Source organism: Solea solea, chromosome 2 (assembly GCF_958295425.1).
Source record: "Solea solea chromosome 2, fSolSol10.1, whole genome shotgun sequence".
Classification (NCBI taxonomy): Eukaryota; Metazoa; Chordata; class Actinopteri; order Pleuronectiformes; family Soleidae; genus Solea; species Solea solea.
Window position 1 is genome coordinate 24,462,995 of NC_081135.1, and position 14,711 is coordinate 24,477,705.

The window sequence follows — 14,711 nt, forward strand, 5'->3', positions numbered from 1 at the left end:
CATATCCAAAAAATGTCATCTTGTTATAACTGTCCACACTTGGACTCCAACTCTTGTGTAGCCTGTTCATGAATTGTGCAGCATGGCTTGCCCACTTGGCGCTCAATTACTTAGTCCGATGTGACCACGCAGGCATCATTTATTAATGCTACCTGGGGCGGATCAGTTTCACTGTCCACCAGTAGGTAAACCGTTTCAGCCTCTCTGTTAAGCCAGAGTCCTGCATCTCAGAGGCACAATACGCCTCCCGCCTGCAGACAAAAGAAATCAAAGATCACAGTATCTATGACTGGGCCGATTCAACACTGAAACATTGTGGCTGAGAGACAGAAAATGGATAGTGAGAAACGATTGGCCAGTTCAGAAACACATGTTGAAGGCACAGCATAACAAACCGTAAGTACAAAATTCTTCAATACGTTGTAGACCTTTGAAGAAATGTCAAGAACTACACCACTTAAGGTGTAGTCTGACAAAAAAACTACCACTCACATGCTGCAGTGCTTTGACCTTCTTTTCATTTACCTTGACTGAAAACTGAGTTTGCCCCCGCGACCGTCATGTGGAGGATAAAGCGGTAGATAATGAGGGAGGGAGTGAGTGACTGAAAACTATAATATGTAACATTTCTGTATTAAAATGTGCAGAAACAGTGAGGCTAATGCTATATATTTTGTATGGTAAATCCATAGAAATCTGTATTTCTATTCAAGGCAATGGACCTATTTTGTTCACTTTTGTCTCTGATATGTCTTTCATACTTCATTAGTTAGTCAGTGTGTTGTCAATAGTAGGATCACAACTACTCATTGTCATTGCAGCGTGTTTTGCTGCCAACCCCGTTGTAGTGGTTTGGTGTTGAGAAGGTTGAGTTAGCTTAGCAGAGGCTAATCAGCCACACAGCTACCCATGTTCCACAAAGCTTGTCCATTTATTTAACATAAACTGCACTCCAACCAGTTGCCAGTGTTGGGGTTAATGCACAGCAATATATTACTTTTTGTGGTAATGAAGTCACAAATCATTTTTCTTGTAATATTGTTACATTTACGACGACGTGTAAGGCGTTACCTTAAATTCACGCCACCTCACATCCACCAGTCGAGCTGAAATGGTAGGAAAAAAATGAAGCAGTGACATGTGCCTTCTTTTGGTTTGGTTGTGTGCCACTGCAGATATGAGGCGCTTATGGCTTTGATCACAGATAGAGGCAGAATGTGTCACTACGGCTGTCATTCGCGTCCGCGTAAAACAATGTCAGCGATATTTTGTCACGTCTAAACTCAATTAAATAGCTCTTCAGTGTCACAAAAGAGACACATCACCAGGGTAATTTAGGCTCCGAGCATAACCTGGTCGGGAAAAAATAAAATGACAGCACTGTTTTGGTGCCTTTTACTTTTCCTCTTCTAGGGATTTAGATAAATTCTTAGATTCTTAGATAAAGAATATTATTATAAGTATGTGTATATTATTTATTGAACATTCTTTTTACATCTTTATTCACAAAATAATGTTTGTTTCAGGTGATATTAATGTAGCGAGATGCTGACATTCATGCTGAATATATCATATAATCCGACAGTGAAACAATGATGAATACAACACCGAGGATGTTGATTTTCTGGTCTTGTTTATCTGTCTGTTTCTTGCGGCTGGTTTTGCGGGTAATACAATATGGATGAATTAATTTGTCTATTCTCTGTATTATAGATGTCAAATGTTTCAAAAAAATGGTTTCATCTTGATTTGCCCCAACATGTTTGAATTTCCGAGTATCCATATTTAGGATAAATTACCCAACACTGCCAGTTGTACTGCTGCTACTTTTTCAAATATGAACAAAATAGATGCCACAAAAGGCAGAGCGAAGCTCGTAAGTCCATGGCAGGAATACACACATGCTGTGTATAAAAACATTAAACTGTCTGGTGACGCCGCTACTGCCGTATTCCGATAACAACAATCTTTAATGGTCCATTCAGTAATATCGACTTAGGTGGTGCAAACCAAAACAAGACAACAACACAAGAATCTCCAAGCTCCCATGCTGCTTCTTGAAGTTATCAAACTAGGTGTTTTGTTATTGTTTTGATTTAAAAAAAAAAACCTTAATCCAAGAATCTGAAATAGAGGTTACAATGATTCATCATTGAGGTGAGCACGGCTCCAAAAATGTCAAACAGTGTCCAGTGGCGTCCATTTTTGAGCTGCAGGAAATGTGTTCTAGTTATACATCATGGAGGCCTGCTCCCAGCTAATGTATTGTAAGTCAGATAAATCTATACCCATGTGGAAACACTAATATCCCCCAAACCACTGTACTACGGAAGAAATCCGATTGCTTCCAGTGTTTTGAGACCAATTTAGCACACAATGTAGTGAACAAAAGAAAAACACAATTACCAGCCTTACTACTTCCACTCACTCACTCTCAGTCTCATCTTCTCCCGCTTTATCCTCCACATGAGGGTCGTGGGGGGGCGCCGGTGCCTTACTTGCCCTACTATTCATTATATTTTAAAGCACCCGACTTAGATGTGTTGATTTTATTAGCTTAGGCACCATCAAAGCTGTGTTTTGGCTTAGGTTAACAGCTTTATAGCAATGTGTAACCCGTCTTTTAATGCTGATGGGATGGCGATATTTTATTCATATCTCATGAAATGGCCATGTGACAGAAATGTTCACGGAGACACCCACACATGCACATGCCACACACTATTTATTATCCGCAGTACAGTAACTGGGGGAACATTAAGAGGCAAAGAAAGAGAGGCTTTGAATAATGAATGTGAAGAGCCCTGTTACACAGCAGACAAGCCTTTGAAGTGACATAACTTACTGCCGCCGCTTTCATGGCGTCACCAGTGTGCTGCAGACGCAAAGACAAGCACAAGGGTGCAGACAAAAAAAAAACGATAAACAAATGACGAATACTTTTCAACCAATTATAATCTCCTCAATACCTGTACTTGGGCAACTTGGAGCATGTTAATGCAGACTTAGAGTGCTCTGTATAATAAATTGTTCCATGAATGGTGGTCAATCATAGCTGTCTGTATTCTCTGATAAACTTTTATCAAATGATCTTGGCTGTGAGCAAATCAAAGAACAGCTTTATCAGAGAACTCCTCTGGGCTTCTTTGTATAAATAATGGGCTGACATCTAGAAATAAAACCAATTTCATGCCTCTCAAAGCACAAGAGTGAAGCATGACAACTCCGCCTGTGTGTCGAGCTCCCGTAATTAATTTGATTTGCATTTACTGTGTGAACTATGGCTGTTGGACATTGTTCATCATGTTGGAATCGGACATTCTGCTATCACTGGGTGGAACAACGTCACAACTCATATATTTGACTATGTATACGTCCATGATGAATCCTTTTCACCTTGGAGCTTGATTGTGTTATGCAAGAAGGTTTGAATGCAACCACCGATTCTGATATAAAGTGGGTCTGCGCTTCACTTCTCTCCCATTTCTTCCTCTGCAGCCACAGGACCAAATCCTCAGGCTGGCCACCCCCTTCAGGGACCTGGAGTGCGACGCAGGGACCCCCCAATGGATGGGACATGGGCACTAATAGAGAGGGGCGTGACTGCTACATCAAGTAAGTACCCTGTGTTTAAAGGAACCGAGTGGAGCTTACTCTGTCCCAGATGTTTCAGACGCTTTGCCAACCCGTGATTATTCCTGCCACGTCACTGCCTCCACACTGTCTCCATCTGTGCATTCAGAATACTGATTCTCTGTTCCCTCCACTGCTGCCTGCGCACACTCTGCCACTGCCTACTCTCACTCTCGCTCATGCTCTCACACACCCACAGTACTCCTCATGCAGTCTACCAAATGCAGAAGAGGGAGAAGAGGAGAGTGTGAGTGTGTACACATTGGTGTTGAAGAAAAAAAAAAAATGACCTGTGCAGGGATTTGTTAGGATGCAAGAGGCTGCATGTTCTTTACAGGAGGCTGGATCAGTGTTGTCAGTATAACTGATCCTACATAATAGGCACTTCTGGAAATCTGCAGAGGCAGGTAAAAAAATTGTTTGTATGTTTGTCCTGATGTAACAAGTGATTTGCTGGTTTCATTTGTCCTGTTCGTTCAGCTTAGCTTTCCTCTGCTTTTTCACATCTGAGATGTACAATATGCATCCATGCTCTCACATATTGTTGCATTCATGAGCCTTTTTTTTGCTCCTCTCATATGTTATTATTGTTATTATTATTATTATTATTACAAAGAGAACTCACACATGTCTTTGTAGGCTCTATATGCACATTGAAAATAAATTAAAAATGAACAGACTTGAGGGTGAGCACTTTGCACACGTGGGTTACAGCATGAGAAGCATGATGTCAGAGTAGTTATATAAGCAGTATGGAGCAGCGAAAGTGCTGGATGCAGAGCGTGGTGCGATGGAGGCAGTTCACGGAGGGTGTCGTGGCTTCACATTTTGCGTCCAATTTTGAGAGAGGCTCATGAATAATCAAATGTCTGTCTGTGTGACTCTCAGTGGCCATGTAAGGTTGTCAAGACTCCTGGGTGTTGATACTTGCATGACTGGTATATTTCTCAGTGAATCACATGTCTAGGCTGCATGATAGGAACACATGCATAAAAATAAGGGATTTAATATTTAGTGTGGGACACAAAATTCAGACGGACCAGACTGGAGGTTTTAGGGGATCTAATGGCAGAGACTGAATACAAGGGTTACCTGATTGGCTCCAGCGTCCCCCTGTGACCCTCAAAGGATAAGTGGTACAGACAATTGATGGATTATTACCTCCACCAAGGAGGTTATGCTTTTGCCTGTGTTTGTCTGTCTGTCTGTCTGTTTTGGATACCTCAAAAAGTTAATACATTTTGGGGGGATGTAGGGTTATGACCCGAGGAAGAAACGATTACATTTTTGTGGTGATCCAGATGGAACTGAATTGTTTTTATAACCTTATTAACCTTGGAGGACAGGAGAGCGTACTGAAACGGCGAGAAACTAAGCAGCCTTGGTGAATCACTGTACTTTATGAGTGCTTCGTTTAGTTTCAATAATGTTCTTATCTTTAAGTATTAATTATTGTAATTTCCCGACCCTAAAATTAGCCTTCATAAAGGGAACTGATCGTCCACAGACACGAATTACGACGCATTTCTGCGTTGTACAGAAGCCTGAGCAAACAAACAAAGCAAACTGCTCTTGCATATACTATGATGGCACCTATTTTTTTTTAGAAAATTTTGAAAATGTATAATAGTCAGATGCCACAAATGTAGGTGTGACATCATCAGCACTAGTGTTGACCCAAAATGAAGTATTTTCTACTGCTCTGTTCTCCCTCCTACTCTTTTATTTTAAGTTTCCACACATACCAGCCAAATCCAAAGAATGAAAGCAAAAGTCACTTTGGTATTGTGTGACAAAGTGTATCGCTAGGTTACTGACTGACATCTATTATTCTTGTGTGTTACTGCTGTTATATAGCTCTCATACACCTCCTGTACAGCCTTTAAAGATGGTTGAGGAAAATAGAGCACTAAGGGAACCAAAGGGACTCCTTAGGTTTCTGTTGATGCTACTAATTGTTCTAGATTTTATTTACGTATGATTTTTGATACTGCTGAATATGGGGAGGGAGACAATTAATTTACTGTAAGAAAAAAAGCACAACATAAAACACAACATAACATGTGATAAACCACATATATTGATTTCATTATTTTTATAGGAGCCGTGTAACAAGCTAAAGTACACATACTATAATCAAGGCATAAACAACACTCTGGAAGGTTCTAAATATTTGACACACAGTGATCAATATCCAGTACACACCAATGGGAAAAAAAAACAAACACATTTCAAATCCACTCAGCATCAAGTTGCATCAAAGCAGTTAGAGGACATTTCAACTAAATTACCTTTGGAAACCAATGGTGAAATATATATATATTTTTTACACTAGACTTTTAAGACCGGTATCTCTTGCTGCTCACTTTGTTCATATTGCTGTGTAGCACCGCATGGCTCATGACTGCTAGACTGCAGAGCTACAACTAATGGGTATTATTAGGAACCATTAGATGCATGACTGCCTGCATAATGGGAATCTAGCCATGTTTAGCAGGTGGCCATGCAGTGAAGGAGGCGGCACTCTTCCAGGATGCACAGGTCCATATGGTTTTGATTTGTGCTCAATTTGTTACATTTTTTAAAAGAAAAAAAAAAACCTGAAACACAATTATAAACTAAATATAGAGCAGTTGATATGATGAGTTAATCCTGAGTCCAGTTGGACTGTGGGAAGAAGCATGAACATGGGGACTAACCACAAAATGTGCATGTTGAATGATTGTTCTTTCAATCAAACTGATAAACACACTGCCACAGTTAACTAAACCTAAACTAATTTGACAGGAAAGGAGAGACATTTAATTAATTTCACTGCAAGATGACAGACTGAGAGCTTCTTCTCGGATAACCTCGGGTAATTCTGGTGCAGGGAGAATAATTCTGGTCATTATTTATGAATAATATAGCCCTGTTGTTAGTCTTTTTACTTTGCACAAATCATTGCCAGTGTCTTCCGCCTGCCTGTTCATACTACGGAGAATCTGTGCTGTCCATGATTAAACTGTCGCTGAGATTATAAAGTAGGTAATTAGGGAAATGTCTTCTGTGGGTGACAGTGAAGATTTTGTGAGTGAAACAAATTTAAGGCAATCTACCTACAACAATAATGAGTTTGGCCTGTCGATGCCTGGTAGTCATCTTAAAGGTTATCTTACAGACAAAATGCAAATTTGCAAAACAAAAAATATGATTGATATCAAGGTTGCATTAAAAAAGGGCATTTTAAAAAATGCAATTGAATTGTTTAATGAGCAATAAGTGTTTAACAGATCACAGTAACACAACAGAATGAAGCTACAGTATTAAGTCAAATATAGCTTACAAAAACAACCCCAAACATTGCACTCCATCACATCTGAGGCAAGACATGTTAGTAAACTCAACAAAGGAAGACTTGGAGCTAGGGAAGTTTTAACTGAAAGCAGGATAGCAAATAATGAATTACAAATGCACACATTAGAGCCACTGCATAATATTAACACAGTAGACAGCAGCGTGCACCATCATTTTAAAATGAATTAGTAGCGCCATACTTTGATATTTCTTCAATTACCATTAAAAGGTAAACACATTGGCCACCCCAGCAGTATTTGGTTGACAAATAACAGCCAACTTTTTGCGTGGGTCATCATCAACAACAGAAAACTTCATATTTATCACTCTATATTGAAGGGGGAGGTATTTGAAAATGAACCTTTATTGATCCCCATGATGATAAATTCAAAAACAGAAGCTATCGCAGCAAATGTCAAAAAAAGATTATTCTGGAAAAATGGGCAAAAGCACTTAATCACAGGATCATTTAAAGCAGGGGTCTCAAAGTGGCGGCCCGGGGGCCACATGTGGCCGTCCAATCGATTTCATGTGGCCCTCCAAACATTATCAAGTTATAACGGCTCATTTCTATATGTTTTTATTTTTAAATGAATAGATTCATTTTGCATCATAAATATGTTTTTTTTTTATTGTTGCATATTAAAACAACCACTTATATTTTGAAATGATCCAATCCAATCCAACTTCATTTGTAAAGCACTTTAAAACAAACACAGTGGACCAAAGTGCTGTACAGAATAATGGATAAAAACAGAAGAAGTAAAAGATGAAAAAGCTCACACGAGGCAACAGAGTACATATAAAAAAAGGAATTAATACGGCATATTGACGATATGAGCTCATAACGTCCACCACAACTGTTGCTTTTTTTTTTTTTACTTGACTGACCCCCGACTGACCAGACGAGACCGTCAGTGGCCCACAGGTCATTTGAGTTTAAGACCCCTGATTTAGAGTATTAAATTCCGACCTGGATCGTGTGTAAAGATTCGTTTTTTACCCTTATGACCTATAAGAGAAAATTACATATATTATAAAGTTATATTAAGGCAGCTAAGATAAAGAGAAAGCAAGGCCTGTTCCTCACATAGCTACAGTCTATAAACCTCCCAACCCACACACCAAGTAATAAAGACCTAATTTCTCTAAATTCTGTGTTTACAGACTAATGTATTATATATCATTGTCATTTATTATTTAAACTAAAGGTGAGCTCATCACAGCGATTTGGATATTAACACTAACATGTATGGTGGTGGCAGCAGCAGCAGCAGCAGCAACAGCATCTTATGGTCTGTCCTCATGACAGCTTTTGTTTGTTTTTTTGCCGATTTATCCAAGTCTCAGAGAGAATTGGAGAATCCCCCTTCCCAAATATCAGTTGACAATTACTAAGCGTCGAGCATTGTTGCCCTTGTTGATGCTATTTTTTTAATCGCACTGGATTGCAATTGACAGATCTCACTGTGTCTTTGTGCCATGAAAGATTAATTGTTAGTGTTTAGTGGTGAATAGTACATGTGTCAAGAATAACTGTGAATTACACAGTCTGCCCACAGCTTTAATTAACCAACAGCGTTGGCACCACACAGAGCTGCTGCTGCATTTGCAGCCAGGGGGGGAGAGAGAGGGTGGAGAAACACAGTAAAATCTCTGATCGCTGCAGGGAATGTTTAAGCATTCAGTTTGTGCAAGAGCTTAAGACCACGGACATTTCAGTGACCGGGGTCAAATATGGCTGGAGCGTTTGAAGCTATTGAGGGCAGGAATCATTTTTACCTGTTCTGCATCTTTACTAGTGCAGCATGTGTCATTTGTAACACATTATGGGTTGGAGTATTACAGAAAACTGTAACTGCTTCTCAGCGAAGCACACAGTGGATATTTACGACGTGAGAACACAAACATTGGAGCTTGGATGCTGTCTCCCACATGATCTATTTTTGCAGCATTGCTCTAGTGCCTTTTTTTTTAATGATGGCATCCTGTATTTTGAGGATTTATTTCGTAAAAAAAAAAAAAATATATATATATATATACCGTGTACATTTTTGCATGAATCTGCTTGTTATTTTCTTGAATATCAATTACTTATTCATATTATGTAAATGATCAAAAATACCCATCACACATTAACTATAAAATTGGAGTAATGCGAAGCAGTGCAAATTACAATGTCAAATGTTTCAAAGCAGAAAATTCAAATTTTTTAACTAGCTAACTGCTTCAGCTTCAGTTTGTTGATTTTTTGTTGTTGTTGTCATATTTAGGTTTAATGAATAAGAGTTCTCATTCAAATGAAATTAAATACAAGCTTCACAGCTCCAGATACAAAATGACTGTAACAAAAGCAACCAGACATGATGGCAAAAACCGAGAGCAACTTTTTTGTCAATCCCACAGCCACATCTCCCAGAGCAGCTCCCTGGAGGAGATTCGTCTGGACGGAGACAAATTTGTGCCACCAGCGCCCCGGAAGGTGGAGATGAGACGAGACCCAGTGCTTGGCTTTGGTTTTGTGGCAGGCAGTGAGAAACCGGTAGTAGTACGTTCAGTCACACCAGGTAAAGTGAACCAGCGGCACAAGCTCGAATGCAGCAGTGACTCATTCGATCCCTGGACATCATCTACACAATCCCCAAGGGAGACAAAACCCTCCAAAAATATAGTGAGAGGAAAAGCACACAGGCTCAAAGGCTGTAGTTTACTTTGATGATTCATTGATTTAAGCAGCACTGAGTCATTAAGAATTCATTTGAGCCGTGAGGAACAAGACAGGGAACCAAGAAAATGAAGAAAAATGACATGCCTGTGCACATTTTGCACTTAATACTTGTTTGGTGTGTGTTGGCAGGGGGTCCATCAGAGGGTAAACTGATCCCAGGAGACGAGATCATCATGATTAATGAGGAGCCTGTCAGTTCAGCTCCGAGGGAGAGGGTTATTGACCTTGTCAGGTATGACAGCACATCAAGATGAGATGCCATTTGCCTTTTGTTAAATCTGTTGCTGTTGATAATATAGTGTCTGAAAAAGTATTTCCCCCTTTTGGAAAGTTTTTAATCCTCTACTGACGTAAAACCGTGCTTCCTAAAGTGTGGCTCATGTGGGCCTGTAAAAATATGACTCTCATTGAAACACATTCAAAACATTTTAATTAGATATAATGTCTCATTTTGTTATTCACATTTTTAATGTAATGTTTATTTGTAAAGGAATTTATTGATACATTGAAACTGAGATCATGATTATTTATTCCTCTTCTTATTATTATTGTTATAACTGATAATTAGCGATAAAACACTCTATTCTGGCTAAGTTTGGGAAACTCTATTTCAGAACATTTTTGTCACGTACATTTAGTGTGACTTTTCGACAGATATCAACAGAAAAGAGGTCTGTAAATTAAATTAGTTTCAAAATACTTGTTTGCAAAAGCATCCATCTCCTTTAACAGTGCGTGTGTAAATCATCGCTGGAGCAGCCAAAAGGTTTTACTGCTTTCAGTTGACTGTAGTGTAAATAATATACCTTGGATCTAGTTCAGGAGTTGACATCATTTGTTTTCCAGGCAGCCACACTGACACATAAGGTAAGCAAAGGTTCACACACTTAATTATGAAAACACATTTTTAATCTTTAATCATTATTAATCTAAGCCGATCTTTAATTGTAATGGAACCCATCTTTATATGATATATATTATAAGATATATGAACTCTATACAAGAAATACTCCTAACAAAACATTCACATCTAAGATAGATACAGGTAGCGAGAAAAGAGATAATGCAAGCAAAGCAGTGTGTATTACAAATAAGCTGTGGTGGACTAACTGGTGAACTCCTTGACATACTTGCCCTTCCTGTGACTACTTTAAAATAAAGGCCAAGCTGTGTTTTGTTTAAACGTGAAGATGCAGTGGCGGGAATGCATTTGCAGTGACAAAATATCCTACAGATGTGGTCCATCATCTGATCTTATGTCTGGTATAATAGATAAATGGTCAAGCTGTTGTGTACCTTATAGGCAGCATGTCTGCCTAAATATATGTTGCTGTCTTTGAATGATTTTCCGCAGAGCCATCCACTGTCTACCACTTAATCCTCCACATGAGGGTCACAGGGCGGCTGCCAATCCCAGCTGACATACTGTAGGGCGAAAGACGCGACGCAGGTCGCCAGTCCATCTCAGGGCCAACATATAGAGACGAACAACCCTCACACACTCACACATACAGGCAATTTGTGATTTAGTCTGATAGTATTGTTTCAAAATGTACATCTCTGTGCCTCTATTCTGTATAAAAGGTAGAAACACGGGATCCAAAAACTGAAATCCAATCCAAAAAGAGAAAACACTATCATGTTTTGCTTTTATTAAACAAAAATAATTCAACCAAACTGTTTAGTCACCTGTTCCATGTGCTGCAATTCACCTGCATGCTGGTGCTGATGTTTTTTTCATGCATCTCATCGGATTAGTGTCACTGAAGCAGTTGTCAGTAAACAGTAAACATTACAGGTAAAACGTCCCCATGTTAACACTACTTCACAGTTCTTGTGGCCTTGCATAACCTCTGTGTCTACAATAAAACTTTACATTACACAGGCAAGACAAGGCTGCTCAGGGCATCACTGGGATTTATTGTTGTCCTTGCTACAATTAAAATATATTTTTTTTCTTTTCTGCAGGAGCTGCAAGGAATCCATTTTGTTAACTGTTGTTCAACCATACCCAGTAAGTTTCTCCGTCATCTGTGAATGAAATTCAGTACAATTCATGAGGTGTGTTCAGAGCTAATTATTTTGTTGACTGTATGAAGGCAAGTCATTAATCATGCCATATTGTGCTGCCACTGTGTCAGTAAAGCCTTATAACCGTGTGATGGATTGGGGCTAACTCAAATTGAGTCCAATTGATTATCTTTGGTCACTCTCATGTTGTAGCATAAGATCTTCACAAAAGCTCGGATGAGTTTGACATATAATTTGGTAGAGTCACAAGGTGGAGGTGGACATATACAGGAACATATACTGTATGTGACATTTGTTGACAGGCCATGTACTAACTCAGATAAAATGTTGTCGCTCTAAAAATAGCCCAAAACATCAATGTGTGTTCACAGACAGGACCATATAGTGTAGGCTGCGGCAGGGAATTAGAGAGTTGACAGTGGTTATGGTGTTTTATAATATAATTTGAACAATGTCTAAATCCCTAAATGGTATTGATGATATGATATGCAATAGATATTTGCATCAACAAGTGACTGTGTGTAAACAAGTGTTTATAAAGCCACATTTCCTAAATCTTGGAAGTCTGATATTAGTACATCCTTTCATCTTACATTTAATTCAATCATTGTGCCAATTCTCCACGCTCTGTGCGATGAATGTCTTAACAAGCGGTTTAAGTTGATTGATATGCAGGAAAACATAGATTTTATAATTCCACATTACTCAAAGGATCAGCCAGGGATTATAGTTATTCAACCATGTAAACTCCATTTAGCAGGTGCTTCTTTGCAAGCTTAGTGACATGATAGCAGCGACAGATCATAAGCTGTGTTACAAAGTGCCAACTTAATTACATTGGCACAGAGTGGAGAAATGGGAGGTCGCCATGCTTCAAGAGGGAAGCATCCTTGACTTGTGTGATAAAAAAACACAATGTGACTCACCTCTGATGGGAGGCATTGTCCTTTAAATCTCAGTTGTTTTTTTCTGTTTTCTTTTTCCCTTCCAAAAGTCACCCAAATCGGCATTCATCAGTGCAGCCAAAAAGGCCAAGTTAAAGACTAATCCTGTTAAAGTCCGCTTTGCTGAAGAGGTCATCATCAATGGCCAGGTTCCAGTAAGTCATGATTTATTCTGTACACATCAAGGTTCTGCAGAAGATACAACAACTGCAGACTATAACTCTTAGTGATTACAGAGCCTAGAGCAGAGTGAAAACATTATAATTCGCTAACAGAAGGAAAGAGATGCATGAGCAAAACAGCACTAAGCTGAAAGACAGCACATGTGTGACATCAAGAAAAGGGGGGACTCTTTTACAGAGAGACCTTGGATTTATCACATAGAGGATATGTCATTGAAAAAAAAAAAAAATTTAAGTAAAACATTAGGTGATCACACCTCTGAGGAGAGGTCAGCCCAAGCATCATTTATAAAACCAAAGAATGATTATGTATGAATATATTAAATGAAACACATACATTGTTTTACATTTCTGTAAATGAGTTGTTTCAATTTATTATTTAAACTTCAGTTGGAAGATAAATCTACTTCTACTACTTCTACTACTCATAGTGCTGCTGGAGATGATTAGCTTACTTTAGCTTGGCATATAAAAAGGAGGGAAAAACTACCAACCCAATTTAACTGCCTACCAGCATCTCTTAATCTCACCTATCATGATATCATTTGTTTAGTCCATTCAGAAACCAATTTATCCAGGATCCATAAATAAGAGCAATATCAGCACCCAGGACAGGACTAGACTGAGACCTCCTGATTATTGTAGTTCTATAATTAGATAAGTATATAAATGAAGGATTGGAAAGTGTGTCAGTCAGGTTCAAGTTGTAATCAAGATCTACATTTGCGGGCCAGGTAGGCAGACTGTGCGTGTTTTGTACAGTGCTAGCTTGATCTCTTGGTTCCCAGTTTTTATGCTAAGCTAAGCTAACCATCTCCTAATAGTATCATTGTCATGTTTGTGTGACAGTGGTATCGACATTTCATCTCAACAATTTTCCTTTAATCATGCAACACTTCTATGTTGATTTCCCTAATGTTTGGTAGTTTATTACAAACAATTCAAATGCAGGTCCTAATGACAGATGCTGTATGAACTTTCAAGAAAGAAAAGTGAAATGTACTTATCACGATTGTCTTCCCATCCTCAGGAAACTGTGAAGGACAACTCCCTTCTTTTTATGCCAAATGTTCTAAAGGTGTACCTGGAGAATGGGCAAACTAAATCGTTTAAATTTGACAGCAACACATCCATTAAGGTAGGTGCTGGAACGAACGAACCCAGCTTCACAAAGTGCTGTTACACAAAGTAAATTGAAGTTCAGTCTAAATATTCAATGTTATTCACAGCTATACTGTTCACCATAAAGTACAAACTTCACTGTGGCCACACAAAAAGCAGCTTGATCATAAGATAACTAGAGCAGGGACAGCAATCCACATTTCCATCTTTTTTCCACTTCAGTTCAAAACCTGATTTGATGTTTGGGAGTGTGCATGCTGTAGTGTGTGCTCAGGTGGGAAAAAAATTACTAATGGCTTTTAGATGAGCATGATTTGCATTGGTTCTCATGTTGTATTAACAATGACTTTGTTCATGTGTCAGGACGTCATCCTGACCCTACAAGAAAAGCTATCCATTAAGAGCATTGAGCACTTCTCTCTGATGCTGGAGCAAAGAGCTGATGGATCTGCCAGCAAACTCATGCTCTTGCATGAGCAAGAGATGCTCACTCAGGTGAGACAACTCTGTCAGGTGACACTAAACAAGAGAGGGGCATAGCCAAAACACACGGAGGATATCCCCTTTCATGATGTTTACTGCTACTGTACTGGGGTGTACAGTATTAACACATTTGCAGGCTCTTTTTCTTAATTTTGTTGTGCATAAACAAATGTTGCAGTGAAATTATATCATGTTTATTTAATTATTTATGTATTGAAGCTAACCCAGTGATCCCCAAAACTTGGGTCGGGA

At 38.9% G+C, this 14,711-nt stretch overlaps 2 protein-coding genes across 7 annotated transcripts in view; one reads left to right on the forward strand and one right to left on the reverse strand.

The window, feature by feature from the left end:
* LOC131443516 (rho GTPase-activating protein 6-like) overlaps nucleotides 1-14,711 on the reverse strand; it is an 80,909-nt gene that overhangs the window by 33,289 nt on the left and 32,909 nt on the right. The gene's annotated exons all lie outside the window — the stretch shown is intronic.
* frmpd4 (FERM and PDZ domain containing 4) overlaps nucleotides 1-14,711 on the forward strand; it is a 32,708-nt gene that overhangs the window by 11,032 nt on the left and 6,965 nt on the right. For 2 of the 4 annotated variants that reach the window (XM_058613114.1, XM_058613109.1), the window contains exons 2-8: nucleotides 3,499-3,615; nucleotides 9,376-9,536; nucleotides 9,827-9,929; nucleotides 11,666-11,711; nucleotides 12,723-12,827; nucleotides 13,885-13,992; nucleotides 14,340-14,471. In XM_058613114.1, the coding sequence (XP_058469097.1) occupies nucleotides 3,499-3,615; nucleotides 9,376-9,536; nucleotides 9,827-9,929; nucleotides 11,666-11,711; nucleotides 12,723-12,827; nucleotides 13,885-13,992; nucleotides 14,340-14,471 (772 nt within the window). Of the gene's footprint in view, nucleotides 1-3,498; nucleotides 3,616-3,783; nucleotides 4,041-9,375; nucleotides 9,537-9,826; nucleotides 9,930-11,665; nucleotides 11,712-12,722; nucleotides 12,828-13,884; nucleotides 13,993-14,339; nucleotides 14,472-14,711 lie in introns of those variants that run through there. The other 2 variants (XM_058613122.1, XM_058613131.1) reach the window with 2 other exon arrangements.